Raw genomic sequence first — 26,913 nt, 5'->3', positions numbered from 1 at the left:
ATTCTACCCACTAGAACGCATAAAATTGTTTGCAAATAGCTCCTTTAACTTTTTATTTTGTTATTTGAAATAGATGCTTTTTCCTGCTGAAACCACCACCCGCACTGAAAATGTCAGTACTGTATAATTGGCTATAGATATGCTATGTGAACAAGAGGCAACAGACAAAATTAACTTCTCAGTTGAGAGATCAACCCAAACTAAAGGGTTATCCTGCACCTTCCTTTAATGCAATAAACCCTTATTGGCTGCTTTTCTGAGTCCATTGTCACTTTCCTCTCAACTGTGCCAAAATTAAAGGGACATAATACTCGTATGCTAAATCACTTGAAACTGATGCAGTATAACTGTAAAAAGCTGACAGGAAAATATCACCTGAGCATCTCTATATAAAAAAGGAAGATATTTTACCTCACAATCTCCTTAGCTCAGCAGAGTAAGTTCTGTGTAAAAAGTTACACCTGCTCCCAGCTGCAGGTAAAAAAAAAAAAAAAAAAATGAAGAAATGAACAGCAGCCAATCAGCATCAGCAGTGCTGAGGTCATGAACTCTTACTGTGATCTCATGAGATTTGACTTAACTCTCATGAGATTTCATAGTAAGCTTCCTTTACCTGATTGGTGAAATAATATGAGAGTTCACGAGGCTCATGCTTTCAGCTGTCCCAGGACAGACACACTAAAATGCTGCTTAGAAATCCTTTACAATGGGAGGTGGCTACTGAGGAACTTTTGAGGTAAAATATCTTTCTTTTTTACATAGAGATGTTCAGGAGATATTTTCTAGTCAGCTTTTTAGAGCTATGTTGCATCACTTTCAAGTGTTTAAACATTTGGGTATTATGGACCTTTAAACTTTCATGATTTAGAGTATGCAATTTTCAAACAATTTTACAATTTACTTCTATTATCTAATGTGCTTCACTCTCTTGGCATCCTTTGTTTAAAACATATGCACATATGTTGAAGAGCAGCAATGCTATGCTAGAAGCTAGCTGGTAATTATTGGCTGCACATATAGGACTTTACATTGGTTCACCTGATGTGTTCAGCTAGCAACCAGTACTGCCCTGCTGCTCCTTTAACAAAGGATATCCAGAGAATGAGCACATTTTATAATAGAGCATACCATTTTAAAAATATTTCAAATTTATGTTTATCTGAATCATACAAGAAAAATGTTGTGGATTTGTGCCCCTTTAATCTATCACATTCATCCTATACACCTAAAGAGTACACACGTAGGCCCCATTTTCTCCAACTTTCTCTAAGGTTTGCGCGCGCACAAATCCATCACTCACACTTAGTGCCATTCAATCAAGCTTATTTAACTTGTGTTTTAGCATCACCGTTGCTTGTTTAGCATTACTGTAATGCACGGAAAATTACATCTAGTACTGCTGTCTCCTTGTTTTGAATTAAAGAGACAGTAAATGTTAAAGCATAATAAAAATATTACATATCGTGCCCCCTTTTATGTTCTTTAACAAATTTGAATACTGTGGATCTTCCAATTCTGAGGACTGGAATTGCACAGTGCAGACTTTGGAAACCTAAACTATATATATATATATATATATATATATATATATATATATATATATATATATATATATATATATATATACACACATATATATATATATATATATATATATATATATATATATATATATATATATATATATATACATATACATATATATATACACATATATATATATACACATATATATATATATATATATATATACATACACACACATATATACACACATATATATATACATATATATACATATATATACACATATATATACACATATATATATATATATATATATAATAGGCATCATAAGAGGATAACAGATAATAAAACCTGCATTGGTTTGCAGTTTAACATAATTACGATGGCTAGGCTTCACTTCTAAGACACACTCCTAACTGGCTCAATGTCCATAGCTAAACTCCAGACTACAAGTGTAATATAATCAAGAGCAGCTTTTTAAGATGTTAATTTTTTTTTTTTGGTTGAAAAAAAACATTATTAAACAGGGACAGTAAACACCTTAAGATATATATATATATATATATATATATATATATATATATATATATATATATATATATATATATATATATATATATATATATATATAAAAAACTGTTTAGTTATGCATAATGAAACAACCTTGCAATAGATTTGCATTATTTATTTTGCCCCCCCCCCCTTGCATGCAATTTAGCTCTGAAAAACATAATTTATGCTTACCTGATAAATTTATTTCTCTTGTAGTGTATCCAGTCCACGGATCATCCATTACTTGTGGGATATTCTCCTTCCCAACAGGAAGTTGCAATAGGATCACCCACAGCAGAGCTGCTATATAGCTCCTCCCCTCACTGCCATATCCAGTCATTCGACCGAAACAAGCCGAGAAAGGAGAAACCATAGGGTGCAGTGGTGACTGTAGTTTAATTAAAATTTAGACCTGCCTGAAAAGGACAGGGCGGGCCGTGGACTGGATACACTACAAGAGAAATAAATTTATTAGGTAAGCATAAATTATGTTTTCTCTTGTTAAGTGTATCCAGTCCACGGATCATCCATTACTTGTGGGATACCAATACCAAAGCTAAAGTACACGGATGATGGGAGGGACAAGGCAGGAACTTAAACGGAAGGAACCACTGCCTGTAGAACCTTTCTCCCAAAAACAGCCTCAGAAGAAGCAAAAGTATCAAATTTGTAAAATTTGGAAAAAGTATGAAGGGAAGACCAAGTTGCAGCCTTGCAAATCTGTTCAACAGAAGCCTCATTTTGAAAGGCCCAGGTGGAAGCCACAGCTCTAGTAGAATGAGCTGTAATCCTTTCAGGAGGCTGCTGTCCAGCAGTCTCCTAGGCTAAACAGATTATACTCCGAAGCCAAAAAGAAAGAGAGATTGCCGAGGCCTTCTGACCTCTCCTCTGTCCAGAGTAAACAAAAAACAGGTTAGATGTTTGGCGAAAATCTTTAGTAGCCTGTAAGTAAAACTTCAAGGCACGGACTACGTCTAGATTATGCAAAAGACGTTCCTTCTTTGAAGAAGGATTAGGACATAATGATGGAACAACAATCTCTTGATTGATATTCTTGTTAGAAACCACCTTGGGTAAAAACCCAGGTTTTGTACGCAGAACAACTTTATCTGAATGAAAGATCAGATAAGGAGAATCACAATGTAAGGCAGATAACTCCGAGACTCTTCGAGCCGAGGAAATAGCCATCAGAAAAAGAACTTTCCATTAAAGAAGTTTGATATCAATAGAATGAAGGGGTTCAAACGGAACCCCTTGAAGAACTTTAAGAACCAAGTTTAAGCTCCATGGAGGAGCAACAGATTTAAACACAGGCTTAATTCTAACTAAAGCCTGACAAAATGCCTGAACGTCTGGAACTTCTGCCAGACGCTTGTGTAAAAGATAGACAGAGCAGAAATCTGTCCCTTTAAAGAACTAGCTGATAAGCCTTTGTCCAAACCCTCTTGGAGGAAGGACAATATCCTAGGAATCCTAACCCTACTCCATGAGAAATTCTTGGATTCACACCAATGAAGATATTTACGCCATATCTTGTGGTAAATTTTCCTGGTGACAGGCTTTCGTGTCTGTATTAAAAGGTATCAATTACTGACTCGGAGAAGCCACGCTTTGATAGGATCAAGCGTTCAATCTCCATGCAGTCAGTCTCAGAGAAAGTAGATTCGGATGATTGAAAGGACCTTGTATTAGAAGGTCTTGTCTCAGAGGCAGAGTCCATGGTGGAAAGGATGACATGTCCACTAGGTCTGCATACCAGGTCCTGCGTGGCCACGCAGGCGCTATCAATATCACTGATGCTCTTTCCTGTTTGATTTTGGCAATCAGACGAGGGAGCAGAGGAAACGGTGGAAACACATAAGCCAGGTTGAAGAACCAAGGCGCTGCTAGAGCATCTATCAGTGCCGCTTCTGGGTCCCTGGACCTGGATCCGTAACAAGGAAGCTTGGCGTTCTGGCGAGACGCCATGAGATCCAATTCTGGTTTGCCCCAACGGAGAACCAATTGAGCAAACACCTCCGGATGGAGTTCCCATTCCCCCGGATGAAAAGTCTGACGACTTAGAAAATCCGCCTCCCAGTTCTCTACACCTGGGATATGGATCGCTGACAGGTGGCAAGAGTGAGTCTCTGGCAAGAGTGAGTCTCTGACCAGCGAATTATCTTGGAGACTTCTGACATCGCTAGGGAACTCCTGGTTCCCCCTTGATGGTTGATGTAAGCCACAGTCGTGATGTTGTCCGACTGAAATCTGATGAACCTCAGTGTTGCTAGCTGAGGCCAAGCCAGAAGAGCATTGAATATTGCTCTTAACTCCAGAATATTTATTGGGAGGAGTTTATCCTCCTGAGTCCATGAACCCTGAGCCTTCAGGGAGTTCCAGACTGCACCCCAACCTAGAAGGCTGGCATCTGTTGTTACAATTGTCCAATCTGGTCTGCGAAAGGTCATACCCTTGGACAGATGGGCCCGAGATAACCACCAGAGAAGAGAATCTCTGGTTTCCTGATCCAGATTTAGTAGAGGGGACAAATCTGTGTAATCCCCATTCCACTGACTGAGCATGCATAATTGCAGCGGTCTGAGATGCAGGCGCGCGAATGGCACTATGTCCATCGCCGCTACCATTAAGCCGATTACTTCCATGCACTGAGCCACCGTGGGGCGCGGAATGGAGTGAAGAACACGGCAAGCATTTAGAAGTTTTGATAACCTGGACTCCGTCAGGTAAATTTTCATTTCTACAGAATCTATTAGAGTCCCTAGGAAGGAAACCCTTGTGAGAGGAGATAGAGAACTCCTTTCTTTGTTCACTTTCCACCCATGCAACCTCAGGAATGCCAGAACTATCTCTGTATGAGATTTGGCAATTTGAAAGCTTGACCCCTGTATCAGGAAATCGCCCAGGTAAGGAGCCACCGCTATGCCTCGCGGTCTTAGGACCGCCAGAAGTGAGCCAAGAACCTTTGTAAAAATTCTTGGGGCTGTAGCCAACCCAAATGGAAGAACTACAAATTGGTAATGCCTGTCTAGAAAGGCAAACCTCAGGAACTGATGATGATTCTTGTGAATCGGAATGTGAAGGTAGGCATCCTTTAAATCCACTGTGGTCATGTACTGACCCTCTTGGATCATGGGTAAAATGGTTCGAATAGTTTCCATCTTGAATGACTGAACTCTGAGGAATTTGTTTAGGATCTTTAAATCCAAAATTGGTCTGAAGGTTCCCTCTTTTTTGGGAACCACAAACAGATTTGAATAAAACCCCTGTCCTTGTTCCGTCCGCGGAACTGGATGGATCACTCCCATTACAAGGAGATCTTGTACGCAGCTTAGGAATGCCTCTTTCTTTATCTGATTTGCAGATAATCTTGAAAGGTGAAATCTCCCTTGTGGAGGAGAAGCTTTGAAGTCCAGAAGATATCCCTGAGATATGATCTCCAACGCCCAGGGATCCTGAACATCTCTTGCCCACGCCTGGGCGAAGAGAGAGAGTCTGCCCCCTACTAGATCCGTTGTCGGATAGGGGGCTGCTCCTTCATGCTGTCTTAGAGGCAGCAGCAGGCTTTCTGGCCTGCTTGCCCTTGTTCCAGGACTGGTTAGGTTTCCAGGCCTGCTTGGATTGAGCAAAAGTTCCCTCTTGTTTTGAAGCAGAGGAAGTTGATGCTGCACCTGCCTTGGAATTTCGAAAGGCACGAAAATTAGACTGTTTGGCCTTTGATTTGGCCCTGTCCTGAGGAAGGGTATGACCCTTACCTCCAGTAATGTCAGCAATAATTTCTTTCAAACCAGGCCCAAATAAGGTCTGCCCCTTGAAAGGAATGTTGAGTAATTTAGACTTTGAAGTCACATCAGCTGACCAGGATTTGAGCTATAGCGCCCTACGCGCCTGGATGGCGAATCCGGAATTCTTAGCCGTTAGTTTAGTCAAATGAACAATGGCATCAGAAACAAATGAGTTAGCTAGCTTAAGAGTTCTAAGCTTGTCAACAATTCAGTCTATGGAGCTGTATGGATGGCCTCTTCCAGGGCCTCAAACCAGAATGCCGCCGCAGCAGTGACAGGCGCAATGCATGCAAGGGGCTGTAAAATAAAACCTTGTTGAATAAACATTTTCTTAAGGTAACCCTCTAATTTTTTATCCATTGGATCTGAAAAAGCACAACTGTCCTCAACCGGGATAGTGGTACGCTTTGCTAAAGTAGAAACTGCTCCCTCCACCTTAGGGACAGTCTGCCATAAGTCCCGTGTAGTGGCATCTATTGGAAACATTTTTCTAAATATAGGAGGTGGGGAAAAGGGCACACCGGGCCTATCCCACTCCTTACTAATAATTTCTGTAAGCCTTTTAGGTATTGGAAAAACATCAGTACTCACCGGCACTGCATAGTATTTATCCAGCCTACACAATTTCTCTGGCACTGCAATTGTGTCACAGTCATTCAGAGCAGCTAATACCTCCCCAAGCAATACACGGAGGTTCTCAAGCTTAAATTTAAAATTAGAAATCTCTGAATCAGGTCTCCCCGATTCAGAGACGTCACCCACAGACTGAAGCTCTCCGTCCTCAGGTTCTGCATATTGTGACGCAGTATCAGACATGGCTCTTACAGCATCTACGCGCTCTGTATCTCGCCTAACCCCAGAGCTATCGCGCTTGCCCCTCAATTCAGGCAATCTGGATAATACCTCTGACAGGGTATTATTCATGATTGCAGCCATGTCCTGCAAAGTAATCGCTATGGGCGTCCCTGATGTACTTGGCGCCATATTAGCGTGCGTCCCTTGAGCGGGAGGCGAAGGGTCTGACACGTGGGGAGAGTTAGTCGGCATAACCTCCCCCTCGACAGACCCCTCTGGTGACAATTCTTTTATAGATAAAGACTGATCTTTACTGTTTAAGGTGAAATCAATACATTTAGTACACATTCTCCTATGGGGCTCCACCATGGCTTTTAAACATAATGAACAAGTATCCTCTGTTTCAGACATGTTTGTACAGACTAGCAATGAGACTAGCAATGAGACTAGCAAGCTTGGAAAACACTTTAAAGCAAGTTAACAAGCAATATAAAAAAAACGTTACTGTGCCTTTAAGAGAAACAAATTTTGACAAAATTTGAAATAACAGTGAAAAAAGGCAGTTACACTAACAAAATGTTTACAGTGTATGTAACAAGTCAGCAGAGCATTGCACCCACTTGCAAATGGATGATTAACCCCTTAATAACAAAAACAGAATAATAAATGACAAAAACGTTTTTTAAACACATTCACAACAACTGCCACAGTCTACTGCAGTGCTTTCCAAACTGTGTCGTGACACAGTGTGTCGGCAGCAATGAGTAGGTGTGTCCCAGCTTCAGCACAAACCTTTTTTTTTTATGTTTTCCGACTTTCCACCTGCCTTCTTATGTATATCACGTGGTTGACACCTAGTGGGTTACAGATCATCTAAACCTATTGGCTCAGCTCAGTGGGAACTGAAACTATTCCCATTGGTGGCACATTGACTCCTGACTGCACGTGTATTCTCCTCAATCGACTGGTGACTGCATGTGTAGTCGGTGAGTGGGACAGCAGTGTGTTTGCATCGCTGGCAGTAGTCAGTCGGACTCGCAGAGGGCGGCAGCTTAAAAGCTGAGCAGAAGTCAGTGGGGGTTTTTTGCAGCTAGCTCCCAGTAGTGCATTGCTGCTCCTGCTCTTGATATATAGATAGGAAGCAGAAGATTAAAAATTCTTGATGATGAAATGTGAGTGTCTTTATCTAATATTCCATCAAATATTCAGAAACTATGTTCATCCCATCAACTTCATACAACCCATTAAAATAGTAAGTAGCTATTGGTGATATAAATTTTTTTTTTATTCTTTCACATACTTACATACTGTTACTTGTAAATACATTTCATTATTATATTATTTATGATTGCGTCCGTATCTCTTAAAACAAGTTAGTGTAACCTTCTGTTTGCTAGTACAACTGAATTACTGTGTTGCGAAATGATGTAGGTCTAAAAAGTGTGTCACCAACATGAAAAGTTTGGAAAGCTCTTGTCTACTGTGATTGTTACCCTCCTCAAAAACGACTTTGAAGCCTTTTGAGCCCTTCAGAGATGTCCTGTATCATGCAGAGGGAAGCTGAATGTCTCTGTCAGTTTTTAGCTGCACAGAAAAGCACTAAAATAGGCCCTTCCCACTCATATTGCAAAAATCAAGCCAGCCATGTGGAAAAAAACTAGGCCCCAATAAGTTTTGTCACCAAACATATATAAAAACGATTAACATGCCAGCAAACGTTTTATATTACACTTTTATAAGAGTATGTATCTCTGTTAATAAGCCTGATACCAGTCGCTATCACTGCATTTAAGGCTTAACTTACATTAATCCAGTATCAGCAGCATTTTTCTACCAAATTCCATCCTTAGAAATATGTTAACTGCACATACCTTATTACAGGAAAACCTGCACGCTATTCCCCTTCTGAAGTTACCTCACTCCTCAGAATATGTGAGAACAGCAAAGGATCTTAGTTACTTCTGCTAAGATCATAGAAATCACAGGCAGATTCTTCTTCTAATGCTGCCTGAGATGAAACAGTACACTCCGGTACCATTTAAAAATAAACTTTTGATTGAAGTTAAAAAACTAACTATAATACACCACTCTCCTATTACTACGTCCATCTTTGTTGAGAGTTGCAAGAGAATGACTGGATATGGCAGTGAGGGGAGGAGCTATATAGCAGCTCTGCTGTGGGTGATCCTCTTGCAACTTCCTGTTGGGAAGGAGAATATCCCACAAGTAATGGATGATCCGTGGACTGGATACACTTAACAAGAGAAATGGAACCATTTCTAATTTTCAGAACTTGAAATGCACCTGCTGACTTCTCAAGGCTAACTCTGCTATATAGGTTTGTCCCTAATTGGTTTTATTAGATAACAACTGCAAAACAATGTAGCTTATACTAAGTTTGTGACTGTGGCTAACCTTGTTGTCTGTAGACTAAAGCTCAGATTGGCTCCTTCAAATAAGGCAAATGGAGGGCGGAGTTTGCTATTAAAAAATAATTGCACTAAAAAGGATGTTAATTTGTTTTAAAAATGTTAAGACTTGGCTGATGTAATTCTATAACAATACATCAGAAATGTCTTATTACAAGGTGTTGACTATCCCTTTAAGTCAACGCTGCCCAAATGTCAATGAATAAATAAGGTACATGCTGCTAATGTTCATTGGCTTATAGGTACAGTATTTCTATTTAATACAAAACAACCATTAGAGGAAGTACCTATCAATCAATAAGCATTAGTAGGGAAGGTTTATTAACCAATGCACATGATCATAGTATATACAAGTAATACTGCTGTATTAATTTTCTATGTAAACAGCATTTACTTTATAGCAGTGCTTTTCAACTCCAGTCATCAGGGCACACCAACAGGCCAAATTTTCATGATACCTGAACTAGAGCAAAGGTGAAATAATCAGCTAAGCGGTAACCATAATTATTAACCTGCTCACACCCATCAGCTAAATATTTCACCTGTGCACAAGCTCAAATATATTGAAAATCTGGCCCATTGATGTGCCCTGAGACTTGAGTTGAAAAACACTGCTTTCTATGACAGGATGAGTGAACTAAAGGAACACTAAACCAAAAAATGGTTCAGTTAAAGCAGGCAATTTTAGGCAACTTTCTAATTTGCTCCTATTATCAATTTATCTTTGTTCTCATGGTATCTTTATTTGAAAAACTAGGATTCTACGCTAAGGAGCCTGGATAGCGCTTGCTGATTGGTGGCTACTTTTACCCACTGATCTGCAAGCGCAACCCTAGCTTCATTTCACATATAGCCGTCCCTTTAAAAGTTATGTGTTTCATCTAAAACGAAAGTTTTTTTCCCCCCTCAATTCATAATCCAAAGTAAACGACTAATAAGATAACACAAACAACCCAGTAAAAACACATGATCACAAATAATCATACTGCAAAAAATATAATCAAAAAATCTCTCCTTAAAAAGGACCACTGTACACTAGATTTTTCTTTGCATGAATGTTTTGTAGATGATCCATTTATACAGCCCGTCTGGTAGTGTTTTTGTAACAATGAATAGTTTTTTTTTAATAAAATAGTGCTGATTTTCAGACTCCTAGCCCCATAGTCTCAGATTTAGACTAAAGTTTACAGATTCATGTTGCTCCTGTATGTGTAACCTGTCTTTTCATATGCAGGGAAGGGGGGAGGGGGGGGGTCTGCGCTTCCTGCTTTCACTGGGTGTCCCAGCCCAGCCTCATCAACAGTGCTAAACTGGGAGCTTCTAAGTAAGTTTTAAGCAGTTTTATACTGGATTTTTTATCAGAATCTGTGCATATTCTTCTTTATTATTTGCTCCTATTATCAATTTGTCTTTGTTCTCGTGGTATCTTTATTTGAAAAACTAGGATTCTAAGCTAAGGATCCTGGATAGTGCTTACTGATTGGTGGCTACTTTTACCCACCGATCTGCAAGCGCAACCCAGGTGCTGAACCAAAAATGGGCCAGCTCCTTAGCTTAGATTCCTGTTTTTTCAAATAAAGATAACATGAGAATGATTTAAAATTCATAATAGGAGTAAATTAAAAAGTTGCTTAGAATTGAATGCTCTATATGAATCACAAAAGAAAATAAATGGGTTTAGTGCCCCTTTAATACGACTAAGGAAGCTAATCTTTCCCTTTCTGGAATCAAAATAAGAGACAAGAGTAATAAATCTTCCAGCTAATCTTATTTTGATTGGAAAAATTCTAAGGGCATAGTTATATAAGTGATTGTCTTTTTAACTAATTGTACTAAATGGGCTAACACCTTTTACTTTCTGTAAAAAAATATGTAACTTATGTTTTCAAAATTCTGCAAACTGCCTAAACCAGCTATTTGATTGGTAGCATTTGCCGGGTTACAGAATGGGACACAAAAGAATGAGGTGTTTGAAGTCCCTTTAATATCTAAGAAAATGTAATAAATTCTAAATGTAAAATGTTTTCCACATACCTGAACAGTTTTTTTAATTCGGTGTGAGGGACCAGGATAATCCGGAGCATATAAATCCGTTAAGAATAGTGAATTGATGAGTGTTGACTTCCCCAGACCAGACTCACCTAAAGAAATGAGAATATTGTAATCTTAATAAACAAAGAATAAAAAAAGAATAAGAACCATAGAAAAGAGGATCTGTTTCAAACATCTTAATAAATGATCTGTAAACAATATGAGAAAACTGAATATAAATAAGCAAATAATATATAATTGTGTGATTAAAAATGACTTTAATATATAGTATTGAAATATAGGATATGCCACGTATTGATGAACAAAAATTTCCTTTCATGATTCAGACAAGTGGAAAAAAAAAAAAAAAAAAAAAACTTTCCTATTTACTCTCATTATCAAATTTATTTTGTTCTTTTGGTATCCTTTCTTGAAAAGTAGGTGGGAAGCTGTAGGAGCTTGAATGAGATGGCATCAGTTTTAGAACGGTTATACATTTGCAAGAACAGTAGGTGGCAGCAATGTATCCTGCCATGCACTGCTCTAAAAATGTGCACATGCTGCATATCTATATATCAATGAGAATGAGGTCAATTTGACAACTGAAGTGAATTGGAAACTTTCTCTTAAAGGGATTTGAAACCCTAAAAGTTTATTTTGCTATTCAAGCAGAGCATACCATTTTAAATTCTAAATTTACTTTTAAATATGAATGTTTGTTTGTTCCCACAGTACTCTTTGTTGAAGATACCTAGGTAGGTGTTCGGAGCACTTATTGGCAGGAAATAGTGCTGCCATCTAGTGCTCTTGATAATGTATAACATTGTTACGAAAGTGCTGCCATATAGTGCTCCAGACACGTGCATGCGCCTGTGCTTACGTCCCTGCTTTTCAACACAAGATACCAAAAGAACAAAGAAAATGTCATAATGAAAGTAAATTAGAAATTTGTTTAAAATTAAAGGCTCTATCTGAATCATGAAAGACAAATTTAGGGTTTCATGTCCCTTTGGAAAAAAAAGTAGAGGCATACTATTGAGGATCTGAGCTATACCGACGTATTCCTTTCCAAAGTAGATATAACTCTTCCAGAATCCCCCTTCCCTGTATTTGCCTCTACTCTTTGCACTAGCTTCATTTCACATATAGACGTCCCTTTAAAAGCCATGCGTTTCATCTAAAAGGTAAGCTTTTTTTTTCCCCCTCACTTCATAATCCAAAGTAAACGACTAATAAGATAACACAAACAACCCAGTAAAAACACATGATCACAAATAATCATACTGCAAAAAATATAATCAAAAAATCTCTCCTTAAAAAGGACCACTGTACACTAGATTTTTCTTTGCATGAATGTTTTGTAGATGCTCCATTTATACAGCCCGTCTGGTAGTGTTTTTGTAACAATGAATAGTTTTTTTAATAACATAGTGCTGATTTTCAGACTCCTAGCCCCAAAGTATCAGATATAGACTAAAGTCTACAGATTCATGTTGCTCCTGTATGTGTAACCTGTCTTTTCATATGCAGGGAGGGGGGGGGGGGGGTCTGCGCTTCCTGCTTTCACTTGGTGTCCCAGCCTAGCCTCAACAGTGCTAAACTGGGAGCTTCTAAGTAAGTTTTAAGCAGTTTTATACTGGATTTTTATATCAGAATCTGTGCATATTCTTCTTTATAGTAGTGTCTATTACATGCAGTTTTATATGAAAATGGGTGTATACTGTCCCTTTAATCTCAAACACAGGGAATCCAGAAGCACAACACAAATCACGCAAAGTAAAATACACTTATTCAAACTAACTACAAGAAAGTCATTTTAGAGGCCAAATAAGCACAGTGGTGTCGGCAAACTGAGAAATGTTGAGAATGCTAGAATACCTCCCCCTAAGGCAGCAAAGCAAATGCAACGTAGCACCAGCTGCTGCTCGCTTACAAGCTACTGCCTCTTAAACCCTAGTGCCAGTCTGTATAAATGCTATATGTAATATAGTGGGTATGCAAAACATTTGCTATGCAGCACTAGAGACTACTAGGTCCCTTTAAAAGTATGAAAGAAAAATGTAATTAAAAAAAAGAAGTCTTTTGAGAGGTTTAGAATAAGAATGGGTTTTCTGTGTGTGTGTTTGTTTAGTGTGGACATGAAAACAGAAATAGTGCTTGGAAGCCCTAAAACAAGTTCAAAATGACATATTCTTAATAACAATATTTTTCAGCACTAAAGGGTTAAAGACAGGACGATTATACATAACCAGCCACTATATAATTATCTTTATTTGTAATAAACCAGCAGAATTCACAATGAATAAAAAGACAAGGCAGGGACTAGGAACAAATGGATCAGAAGGTCCATACTGTTAGCAAGATTTGTCTTTATAAAAGTAAAATGAAAATTCAGCTAAACTAATTCAAGTTAAACTACAAATTCATTCAGCCACAATAGTTAAATCAAACCGACAACATAAAAATATTATTCTGGGAGTGAATGTTGAGAGTTGCTTGTATTTGGTTTCTAAGGTAGGGAAAGAAATTCAAATCGAGGCACTAAAAAAAAAACTCTTGTAAGCCAAAAACACTTCTATGGAAATCATACGATTCGTTAAGAAAATCATCCCAATCGTTATGGAAATATAAAATCTATAAATAGAAAGTTTAGAGAGCAAGCAGACTGGGGGAGGACAGGATTGAGTTTGCACAATTTATGGACTGTTGCTGGTATGACATTTATTAAACCTACTCAGTGGTGTTAAAGAGTGTATGTATATACTATATGCACAGATTTCATATCCAAACTAGTAGAAATCAACAGCGCTCCTCGTATATATACACCCACCACTCCTGTGACTCGGATTTCACATAAAACACAAGCATAAAATGGTGGGGGCACTACTTATTTAAAGGGCCATTACAGTAGAATTGCATGATCACCAAATGCATAATAAAAAGGCAATGCAATAATAAGGATTAAAAAATCATTGCTTTTTGGTAATTAGAAGGCCGCTAAATTCCGCTGCGCACCCCACTTGTATTATGCCCAGCAGTGAAGGGGTTAATTAGCGTGTAGGGTTAATTTTAGCTTTAGGGTAGAGATCAGCCTCCCACCTGACACATCCCACCCCTTGATCCCTCCCTGACCCTTCTCAAACAGCTCTCTTCCGTCCCCCACCGCACAATTGTCACCCCATCTTAAGTACTGGCAGAAAGTCTGCCAGTACTAAAATAAAAGGTTTTATATATATATATATATATATATATATATATATATATACACACATATATATATTCTGCAGTGTAGCATAACCCCTTAGCCCCCAACCTCCCTGATCCCCTCTCATCAGTACTGACCAGACCTTCTCCAGCGATGGGCCGCCCACCCACCTCCTCCTATCCCTCCCATGCCACTAACGATTGGCACCATCGCTGGCCTATGCAGAGATCTGCATCGGTTGCTTACCAGAGGGTATTGCAGATTTCCTCAATATTGAGGCATCGCTGTAATACCCTGAAAGCGGTATTCCAGCAATTGAAACGCCTAAGAATTCCAGCACTTGAAGCCCCTAAGGGCGTACCAGGCACGTCCTTGGTCATTAAGGGGTTAAAGGAACTTGCAGTACTGAGAAGACTTCTTAGATAATCTCCCCATAGCAGAGAGCTTTAGATCACTGGGCTTTGAGCCTAAAATTTAAAATGAGTAGTAGAATGTTTTCTGTCAAATTTCAAAGTTACATTCATTTTCTCTGTCCCTATCATGTGACAGCCATAAGCCAATCACAAATTCATATTCTCTGTCCCCATCATGTGACAGTCATAAGCCAATCACAAATTCATATAATCTGAACTCTAGCATATGCTTATTAAGTTTCCAAGATCAATATTTTTGAAAGCTAAGTGCAGCATATACATTATGGCTATTAAACAGACAAGTAATATATTTTCTAAAAATGTCCAGTGAGATAGGGCCAGAGTTAGGTTAAATTTAAGGGTAGGTACCCTCTGTCTGTTGTTCTCCCCTCCAGAGCACTCTTTTGCGACTACCTTGTTTTCCGGGCCCACCCACCAGAAGTCTCCGAAGTACATCTTTTTAATTTCTGCCTTTTCCTGGGGAAGACACAATATTTTTACCCATGTCAACAGCAGTTTGTGATTAGTGGCAATGAAAAAAGATAATGCCAGGACAATAAGATGTTCAGTAAAGGAAATCCCTCTTGTATTTATGTTATTAATTCTATGAAAACAACAGTTTCTTAAAGACAGCTTTTTCATGCAGCTATTAATTTGCTTAAAGGTTATGTAACCAAAAGCGTCTCAGCAGCCAGATGTCTAAAAACGAAGCTGATTCTGATTTTGCTAGTGCAATGAAAAGAAAGTAATGCTGAACGGAGTAAGATACCATATGGCCCTAAAGTGTCCACATCAACGAGGCAAAAATAAATGATGGATGCTGTTTGAAAAATGCTGTGCGTGTAAACTGTTCATTAGAAGCTTGATGATGAAACGTCCAGCTCTGAAACTGGACCATAACAGGAGTGCTTCTAAAAACGTATGTCAATGTACTGTATATGTAGTTTGTAGGAAAACTGCATTTTTCTTATCTGTTGATGTACAAATTGGCATGTAATTAGGATGACCATATTGCTGCTTTAAAAAGGGACACATGAATAATATATGTCAGGGCTGTTTTAAGAAAAGTTTTGTATAAGAACCCCAACATGTATTTTTCATGTGTCCCTTTTTAAAGCAGCAATATGGTCACCCTACGTGCAATGTATACCTGCGGTATGAGAACATGTACTAAATACATAATCAGCACATTTGTATTAAAATATGGGAATTACACAATACTTTTAAATTATATATGAAAATATTTTTTCTTCATTGCATCTAAATGTTAAGATGTGTAACGGTTTCATTTTTTTCTCCCCCTCTCTTTAAAGGAACATGAAACCCACTTTATTTTTTCATTATTCAGATAGAGAATACAATAAAAAAAAAAAAAAAAAAAAAAAAAAAAAAGATTCTAATCCACAAAGTTTTTAAAAAATGTGAGTTCTATCTGAATCATGAAGAAAACAAAATTGGTTTTATGTCCCTTTAAAGGAATACTAAACCCAAATGGTTTCTTCAATGATTCAGATAGAGCATGCACTTTTAAGCATCTTTCTAATTTACTCCTATTATCAATTTTTCTTTGTTCTCTTGCTAACTTTATTGAAAAAGCAGGAATGTAAAGCGTAGGAGCCATCCTATTTTAGTTCAGATTTGATTTGCAGTTAATGCTGGTTCCAGTATATGCTTTTTGGCTTTCTAGGGAGTGTAGGACAAAGCACCGTTTTAACTAAAAACTAAAAGGTGTTTAATATAATTTTAAATGTTAATGGGCATGACACTATCCACAAATGAGACATGAAAGCAGTCTATAAGCCAATGTGCTACTGACCAGTTGTGCACTTCCTATTAGTAAGGTTCTGAAATGTCCACTAATAATTGAACATGTGAGATTTCATGCTAACATATAAAATTACTAGTTCTACAAAAGGAAGACAAGTTCAGGGTTGGCCACAGTTTAACCTTTCTGTGAAACGAAAAAATTATTTCATGGCCCATAAAAGGAAAAAAATAACATGAAGGTGACAAAATAAATGTTTAGCATAAAAGAAAAGGGTGGCAGAACTTAAATTTCTTTCAGCTAAAATTGGAAAACAGTGTTTATGTTGGTTAACAATACTTCTATCAGCTTTTCACTGCCTCATTTCACAAAAAGGAAGGAAACATCAATCCTAAATGTCTTTTTAGACTGGTTAAAATTATGCGCGTGGAATTGGACCCATAACTTTAATTTTTTTTCCCATGATTCAGATAGAGCAGGCAATTTTAAACAACTTTCTAATTTACTCCTATTACAGGTATACCTCACTTTACATCGCTTCACTTTACAGCGATTCGCTAATACAGCGCTTTGTGTCGCTGAAGTTCATCCTCCAAGGATTTTGAAACAGTGCTGTAATCATCGTAAGATTGCGAGAAAAGTGACTGGCACCATTTTGTTATGCTAAGTTCACTCTGTTTATAGCATTGCAGTGCAATCTGTGTCTCAGTGCTATAGTCTGGCAAATTGCACTACAGTAATTGTCACTATTTTACAGGTACAGTATTTATTGAATACTAATTGAATACTGTGCTGTGCTAGTGTTAAACTAAACGTAGCACTATTGCACCCCTAATATATGTTAGTTCAAACATGTTTTCAGGATTTTAAACACTGAAAAGAAAGCTAAAACTGCCTTGTTTCACTTTAAGGCGGTTTTCACTTTACAGCAGGGCTCCGGTCCCTAACCCGCTGTATGAGCGGGGTATACCTGTATTTTTTTTCTTCATTCTCTTGCTATCTTTATTTGAAAAGCTGGAATGTAAAGCTTAGGAGCCGGCCCATTTTTGGTTTAGCACCTGGGCAGCGCTTGCTGATTGGTGGCTAAAAGTAGCCATTAATCTGAATCATGAAAGAAAAAATTGGTTTCATATCCCTATAAGTTTATTAAAAGCAAATAAAATAGATTCTGCTTAGCACATTAAAATCTCCATTCTCAGAGTAAGAAGGTTAATTCCTGATAACATTCATTCCTATTGATAACAAGGAGTTTCTAATATATATTATTATTATACTTTATTTATGAAGCACCAACATATTCTTACAATCTATACTTACAATCTAGAATCTCCTACACTTTTAGATTGTAAGTTCCCATGGGAATAAGGCCCTCAATTCCTCCTGTATGTGTTTGTAAATTTTGTTCTGTCTCTTACAAGTTTTATATCATTGTTTTATTTAAATTAATTGTACCCATGGACAGCGCTGCGGAATATGTTGGCGCTTCATAAATAAAGTATAATAATAATCTAGAAGGGTAGGAGGTTGAGAAACATAAGGTGAGGACTGCAAGATTGATGAGGGAAGCAAAATTAATTTATTATTGCGTTGGGTGGTAGGGTTCTCTTAACAAAAAAAAGTCTTCAGGGAGCATTTAAAGAAAGATTAGGGCAAAGCCTGACAGGAAAAGAAAGAGTTCCAGGGAGTAGGTGCTGCACAACAGAAGTCCTGCAGTCTAGCATGAGAGGAGGTGATAGTTGAAGATGCAAGGAGCAGGTCATTGTTGGACGGGCTGGAGAATACTTGTTGATTAGAAAGGAAAGGTAGTGGGGAGCAGCATTGGTGAGAGCTTTGTATGTAAGCATGGGGGGGGATTAGAAGGAGCTCAGTCTTTGACATGTTAATCTTTAGGTGGTGAGAGGCCATCCAGGAAGAGACAAGAGATAAGCAGTTGCTGACATGAGAAAGGACAGAGGGAGAACGAGCAGGGGTGGAGAGGTAAATCTGGGTGTCATCAGCATAGAGGTGCTATTGAAGCCATAACTGTTGATAAGTTTACCCAGTGAAAAAGTATAAATGGAGAAGAGTAGACGACCCAGAACAGATCCTTGAGGTACTCTGACAGAGGCATTGCATGTACCCATATGGGGAAGGGGTGGCTGTGGCTGCCATCTTACACTTTTCATTCATTCTATGTTTAGTATATTCCAGTTATAATACTTCTTTCAGCTTCCTGATATAAGAAAACTTTTTGGCTAGATCAGAGGCCTAAAAGATATATTCAGTAGAGAATCACAAAGTTCAAGTCATTAAGATGGGGCATTTATCTAAAATAGTCCACATGATTTCCATTAAAAAAAAAAACGTTTGGATTCTTTACCTCACTCAATAATGATAGGAGAAACCAGCATTTCTAAAGGTACTCTATTTAAGATAAGAAAACAAACGATTTTCAACGTGAGCTTTAAACGGTAATTAAACACTAAATAAATATTATTATTTAATTATATATTCTTCGTTCTCTTGGTATCTTTGAAAAAGCAGGAATTAAATCTTAGGAGCTGGCCCTTTTTTGGTTCAACACAGTGGATAGCGCTTGCAGATTGATGGCTACATTTAGCCACCAATCAGCAAGCGCTAGCCAGGTGCTGAATCCTGCTTTTTCAAAGATATCAAGAGAACGAAGAAAAAATGATAATGGGAGTAAATTAGAAAGTTGCTTAAAATTGCACGCTTTATTTGAATCATGAAAGAAAAAATTGGGGTTTAGTATCCCTTTCAGTGAAGAAGCAGCCAGCAGCATTCAGCTCTTTTCAGAGCCAGGATTTCTTCTTGTGAAAGTGCAACATACTAAGATCTGTGCAAATCCAGATCTTTTTCCTCCTGTACCTGCAATTCTCTTTAAAGCAGTTCTCATATTTTACCTCACTACAAAATCCAGTTGGTAAAGCTCTGCATGTTATACTGGGCAAAGTCATCTTGTATCTCACGCACAAGACAATACAATAGCACTTAGTATGAACTCCCAGAAAGTAGTAGATTTTTTTCTGACAAATTTCAAAAAGTTATGTATTTTTCCACTCATGCTGTATCATGTGACAGCCATCAGCCAATCACAAATTCATATACATATATTCTGTGAATTCTTGCACATGCTCAGTAGGAGATGGTAACTAAAAAAAAGTGTAAATATAATTTTGTTATTGGTATTAAATTGGAAAGTTGTTTAACCCCTTGGGTGCTAATCACGGCTCTGAGCCGTCACAGAGTTTCCCACTCTGGTGCTAATGACGGCTCAGAGCCGTCACTAGCACTCTCCCAACTTGAGGGAGATCTGGGGGCTCCCACCCGCTCCTACCCCGGCGATCGGTGCTGCATAATGAAAGGCATCGCCGGGACTTCCGTTTTGCGTGGTGATGTCACGCGCAATAAACGTGATGACGTCACAGTGCAACTTTATTTAACATTAACAATGTTAAATATAGGAGCAGGGGGCATGCTGCTTAGAAGCCTGTATCTCAGGCATCTAAGCAGCTACAGACCCCCAAGACCCACCGTTGGAAAGGTAATCGCCTAACCTTTCCAACGGTGTAAGTCTTGGGGATCTGAAATAAATTTAAAAAATATATATATATATATATATATTTTTAAAAATATTAAATAAAAGCCCCTTTAAGAAAACCTTAGCACCCAGGTGGGAAAGTGCTTAGCACTCAAAGGGTTAAAATTGCTACTCTATCTAAATAATGAAAGTTTAATTTTGACTTGAAAAAAATAAGCAAAAACAGAATTTATGTTTACCTGATAAATTACTTTCTCCAACGGTGTGTCCGGTCCACGGCGTCATCCTTACTTGTGGGATATTCTCTTCCCCAACAGGAAATGGCAAAGAGCCCAGCAAAGCTGGTCACATGATCCCTCCTAGGCTCCGCCTACCCCAGTCATTCGACCGACGTTAAGGAGGAATATTTGCATAGGAGAAACCATATGTTACCGTGGTGACTGTAGTTAAAGAAAATAAATTATCAGACCTGATTAAAAAAACCAGGGCGGGCCGTGGACCGGACACACCGTTGGAGAAAGTAATTTATCAGGTAAACATAAATTCTGTTTTCTCCAACATAGGTGTGTCCGGTCCACGGCGTCATCCTTACTTGTGGGAACCAATACCAAAGCTTTAGGACACGGATGAAGGGAGGGAGCAAATCAGGTCACCTAAATGGAAGGCACCACGGCTTGCAAAACCTTTCTCCCAAAAATAGCCTCAGAAGAAGCAAAAGTATCAAATTTGTAAAATTTAGAAAAAGTGTGCAGTGAAGACCAAGTCGCTGCCTTACATATCTGATCAACAGAAGCCTCGTTCTTGAAGGCCCATGTGGAAGCCACAGCCCTAGTGGAGTGAGCTGTGATTCTTTCAGGAGACTGCCGTCCGGCAGTCTCATAAGCCAATCGGATAATGCTTTTAATCCAGAAGGAGAGAGAGGTAGAAGTTGCTTTTTGACCTCTCCGTTTACCAGAATAAACAACAAACAAAGACAAAGTTTGTCTGAAATCCTTAGTAGCTGCTAAGTAAAATTTGAGAGCACGAACTACATCCAAGTTGTGCAACAAACGTTCCTTCTTTGAAACTGGATTAGGACACAAAGAAGGCACAACTATCTCCTGGTTAATGTTTTTGTTAGAAACAACTTTTGGAAGAAAACCAGGTTTAGTACGCAAAACCACCTTATCTGCATGGAACACCAGATAAGGAGAAGAACACTGCAGAGCAGATAATTCTGAAACTCTTCTAGCAGAAGAAATTGCAACCAAAAACAAAACTTTCCAAGATAATAACTTAATATCAACGGAATGTAAGGGTTCAAACGGAACCCCCTGAAGAACTGAAAGAACTAGGTTGAGACTCCAAGGAGGAGTCAAAATTTTGTAAACAGGCTTGATTCTAACCAGAGCCTGAACAAAGGCTAGAACATCTGGCACAGCTGCCAGCTTTTTGTGAAGTAACACAGACAAGGCAGAAATCTGTCCCATCAAGGAACTTGCAGATAATCCTTTTTCCAATCCTTCTCGAAGGAAGGATAGACTCTTAGGAATCTTAACCTTGTCCCAAGGGAATCCTGCAGATTCACACCAACAGATATACCAAATAATGTGGTAATTTTTCTGGTTACAGGCTTTCAGGCCTGAACAAGAGTATTAATAACAGAATCTGAGAACCCTCGCTTTGATAAGATCAAGCGTTCAATCTCCAAGCAGTCAGCTGGAGTGGGTCGAACGGACCTAGAACAAGAAGGTCTCGTCTCAAAGGTAGCTTCCATGGTGGAGCCGATGACATATTCACCAGATCTGCATACCAAGTCCTGCGTGGCCACGCAGGAGCTATCAAAATCACCGACGCCCTCTCCTGATTGATCCTGGCTACCAGCCTGGGGATGAGAGGAAACGGCGGGAACACATAAGCTAGTTTGAAGGTCCAAGGTGCTACTAGTGCATCCACTAGAGCCGCCTTGGGATCCCTGGATCTGTACCCGTAGTAAGGAACTCTGAAGTTCTGACGAGAGGCCATCAGATCCATGTCTGGAATGCCCCACGGTTGAGTGACTTGGGCAAAGATTTCCGGATGGAGTTCCCACTCCCCCGGATGCAATGTCTGACGACTCAGAAAATCCGCTTCCCAATTTTCCACTCCTGGGATGTGGATAGCAGACAGGTGGCAGGAGTGAGACTCCGCCCATAGAATGATTTTGGTCACTTCTTCCATCGCTAGGGAACTCCTTGTTCCCCCCTGATGGTTGATGTATGAACTTGGCCCTCGCTAACTGAGGCCAAGCTTTGAGAGCATTGAATATCGCTCTCAGTTCCAGAATATTTATCGGTAGAAGAGATTCTACCCGAGACCAAAGACCCTGAGCTTTCAGGGATCCCCAGACCGCGCCCCAGCCCATCAGACTGGCGTCGGTCGTGACAATGACCCACTCTGGTCTGCGGAAGGTCATCCCTTGTGACAGGTTGTCCAGGGACAGCCACCAACGGAAAGAGTCTCTGGTCCTCTGATTTACTTGTATCTTCGGAGACAAGTCTGAATAGTCCCCATTCCACTGACTGAGCATGAACAGTTGTAATGGTCTTAGATGAATGCGCACAAAAGGAACTATGTCCATTGCCGCTACCATCAAACCTATCACTTCCATGCATTGCGCTATGGAAGGAAGAGGAACGGAATGAAGTATCCGACAAGAGTCTAGAAGTTTTGTTTTTCTGGCTTCTGTCAGAAAAATCCTCATTTCTAAGGAGTCTATTATAGTTCCCAAGAAGGGAACCCTCGTTGACGGAGATAGAGAACTCTTTTCCACGTTCACTTTCCATCCGTGAGATCTGAGAAAGGCCAGGACAATGTCCGTGTGAGCCTTTACTTGAGGAAGGGACGACGCTCGAATCAGAATGTCGTCCAAGTAAGGTACTACAGCAATGCCCCTTGGTCTTAGCACCGCCAGAAGGGACCCTAGTACCTATGAGAAAATCCTAGGAGCAGTGGCTAATCCGAAAGAAAACGCCACGAACTGGAAATGCTTGTCCAGGAATGCAAACCTTAGGAACCGATGATGTTCCTTGTGGATAGGAATATGTAGATACGCATCCTTGAAATCCACCTTGGTCATGAATTGACCTTCCTGGATGGAAGGAAGAAGTGTTCGAATGGTTTCCATCTTGAACGATGGAACCTTGAGAAACTTGTTCAAGATCTTTGAGATCTAAGATTGGTCTGAACGTTCCCTCTTTTTTGGGAACTATGAACAGATTGGAGTAGAACCCCATCCCTTGTTCTCCTAATGGAACAGGATGAATCACTCCCATTTTTAGCAGGTCTTCTACCCAATGTAAGAATGCCTGTCTTCTTATGTGGTCTGAAGACAACTGAGACCTGTGGAACCTCCCCCTTGGAGGAAGCCCCTTGAACTCCAGAGAATAACCTTGGGAGACTATTTCTAGCGCCCAAGGATCCAGAACATCTCTTGCCCCAGCCTGAGCGAAGAGAGAGAGTCTGCCCCCCACCAGATCCGGTCCCGGATCGGGGGCCCGCATTTCATGCTGTCTTGGTAGCAGTGGCAGGTTTCCTGGCCTGCTTTCCTTTGTTCCAGCCTTGCATAGGTCTCCAGGCTGGATTGGCTTGAGAAGTATTACCTTCCTGCTTAGAGGACGTAGCCCTTGGGGCTGATCCGTTTCTGCGAAAGGGACGAAACTAGGTTTATTTTTGGTCTTGAAAAGACCTATCCTGAGGAAGGGCGTGGCCCTTGCCCCCAGTGATATCAGAGATAATCTCTTTCAAGTCAGGGCCAAAGAGTGTTTTCCCCTTGAAAGGAATGTCAAGCAATTTGTTCTTGGAAGACGCATCCGCTGCCCAAGATTTTAACCAAAGCGCTCTGCGCCACAATAGCAAACCCAGAATTTTTTCGCCGCTAACCTAGCCAATTGCAAGGTGGCGTCTAGGGTGAAAGAATTAGCCAATTAAGAGCACGAATTCTGTCCATAATCTCCTCATAAGAAGAAGAATTACTAATAATCGCCTTTCCTAGCTCATCAAACTAGAAACACGCGGCTGCAGTGACAGGGACAATGCATGCAATTGGTTGTAGAAGGGAACCTTGCTGAACAAACATCTTTAGCAGACCTTCTAATTTTTTATCCATAGGATCTTGGAAAGCACAACTATCTTCTATGGGTATAGTGGCGCGCTTGTGTAGAGTAGAAACCGCCCCCTCGACCTTGGGGACTGTCTGCCATCAGTCCTTTCTGGGGTCGACTATAGGAAAACAATTTTATAAATATGGGGGGAGGTACTAAAGGTATACCGGGCCTGTCCCATTCTTTACTAACAATGTACGCCACCCGCTTGGATATAGGAAAAGCTTCGGGGGGCCCCGGGGCCTCTAAGAACTTTTCCATTTTACATAGTGGTTCTGGAATGACCAGATAATCACAATCATCCAAATTGGATAACACCTCCTTAAGCAGAGCGCGGAGATGTTCCAACTTAAATTTAAAAGTAATCACATCAGGTTCAGCTTGTTGAGAAATGTTTCCTGAATCTGAAATTTCTCCCTCAGACAAAACCTCCCTGGCCCCCTCAGACTGGTGTAGGGGCCCTTCAGAAACCATATCATCAGCGTTCTCATGCTCTACAGAATTTTCTAAAACAGAGCAGTCGCGCTTTCGCTGATAAGCGGGCATATTGGCTAAAATGTTTTTGATAGAATTATCCATTACAGCCGTTAAATGTTGCATAGTAAGGAGTATTGGCGCACTAGATGTACTAGGGGCCTCCTGTATGGGCAAGACTGGTGTAGACGAAGGAGGGGATGATGCAGTACCATGCTTACTCCCCTCACTTGAGGAATCATCTTGGGCATCATTTTTACTAAATTTTTTTTTATGACATAAAATACATATAGTTAAATGAGAAGGAACCTTGGTTTCCCCACAGTCAGAACACAATCTATCTGGTAGTTCAGACATGTTAAACAGGTATAAACTTGATAACAAAGCACAAAAAACGTTTTAAAATAAAACCGTTACTGTCACTTTAAATTTTAAACTAAACACACTTTATTACTGCAATTGCGAAAAAGTATGAAGGAATTGTTCAAAATTCACCAAAATTTCACCACAGTGTCTTAAAGCCTTAAAAGTATTGCACACCAAATTTGGAAGCTTTAACCCTTAAAATAACGGAACCGGAGCCGTTTTTATATTTAACCCCTTTACAGTCCCTGGAATCTGCTTTGCTGAGACCCAACCAAGCCCAAAGGGGAATACGATACCAAATGATGCCTTCAGAAAGACTTTTCTATGTATCAGAGCTCCACACACATGCAGCTGCATGCCATGCTGTCCTCAAAAACAAGTGCGCCATACCGGCGCGAAAATGAGGCTCTGACTATGATTAGGGAAAGCCCTAAAGAATAAGGTGTCAAAAACAGTGCCTGCCGATATAATCATATCAAAATACCCAGAATAAATGATTCCTCAAGGCTAAATATGTGTTAATAATGAATCGATTTAGCCCAGAAAAAGTCTACAGTCTTAATAAGCCCTTGTGAAGCCCTTATTTACTATCTTAATAAACATGGCTTACCGGATCCCATAGGGAAAATGACAGCTTCCAGCATTACATCGTCTTGTTAGAATGTGTCATACCTCAAGCAGTAAGAGACTGCACACTGTTCCCCCAACTGAAGTTAATTGCTCTCAACAGTCCTGTGTGGAACAGCCATGGATTTTAGTTACGGTGCTAAAATCATTTTCCTCATACAAACAGAAATCTTCATCTCTTTTCTGTTTCTGAGTAAATAGTACATACCAGCACTATTTTAAAATAACAAACTCTTGATTGAATAATAAAAACTACAGTTAAACACTAAAAAACTCTAAGCCATCTCCGTGGAGATGTTGCCTGTACAACGGCAAAGAGAATGACTGGGGTAGGCGGAGCCTAGGAGGGATCATGTGACCAGCTTTGCTGGGCTCTTTGCCATTTCCTGTTGGGGAAGAGAATATCCCACAAGTAAGGATGACGCCGTGGACCGGACACACCTATGTTGGAGAAACTATATACATTGTTACAAACACTTCCAGGTGGGCTATATAAATGTATCATCTACAAAACATGTTGTTACGGTTACCCTTAGTCTCGCTGAGAGATGGACCGCTTAGTAGCCTGGATCCCTATTGCTAAAGAGGGGAGAAGCTGCTTTCCATAGTATTCTATATGAGTCTCGCAAATATAGAATAATCTCCCTTAGCTGCAGTACCGCTAGGATACCCTTCTGCCCACAAAAACGAGTCAACGCTGCGATTGAGGGTCAAACAAGAACTCAGGACTGGGATGCCCAGCCTGCTTTTTATTAAGGTTACATGCACACAGGGCACTCCCAGGGGGAGAGGGGGGGAAGCACAAAATCCCCCATCACACATTTAGATAGAGAGCACTGTCCTTTGACAGGCCACAATAGGATTACAGTACTTAAGATAACAAGTTTACAAGTTCATCTTATCAATTAGCAGTCTGGCTCCAGAGGTGATTAGACAATAGTTTCTAAAAGCTGAAAAAAAAGAGTTAACTCTTTATGAAATGATACTTGTTACGGTTTTCTTGGAGCCCTTCTTAGGCGCTGGCTTGCTGGTTCAGGCATTGCTGCTGGGAAATAAGCTCTTCACAACAAAATAACTAATGCTTCTGTAACAGTGCTCCCTTTCTGTGGAACACTCTGGCAGACACGGTCTGACCCCTTTTCGGGGCAGACTAAGGCTGTCCAGACCGCTGATTATGCGGGGCTGAGGTCGGTTTGTCTGGACAACCCGTCGGCGTTGCCATTCTGTTTCCCAGGTCTGTAAGTAATGGTGAAATTGAAGGGTTGCAACGATAAGCTCCAAC

General features: G+C 39.8%; 1 protein-coding gene across 1 annotated transcript in view; it reads right to left on the bottom strand.

The window, feature by feature from the left end:
* The window catches only part of SEPTIN7 (septin 7), a 235,602-nt gene that overhangs the window by 190,822 nt on the left and 17,867 nt on the right, over window positions 1-26,913 (bottom strand). Inside the window, exon 2 of the mRNA XM_053715770.1 lies at window positions 11,123-11,253. Within this exon, the coding sequence (XP_053571745.1) occupies window positions 11,123-11,253 (131 nt within the window). The remainder of the gene's footprint in view (window positions 1-11,122; window positions 11,254-26,913) is intronic.

This window comes from Bombina bombina, chromosome 5 (assembly GCF_027579735.1).
Source record: "Bombina bombina isolate aBomBom1 chromosome 5, aBomBom1.pri, whole genome shotgun sequence".
NCBI lineage: Eukaryota > Metazoa > Chordata > Amphibia > Anura > Bombinatoridae > Bombina > Bombina bombina.
This window is presented reverse-complemented; position numbering and strand designations above follow the sequence as displayed.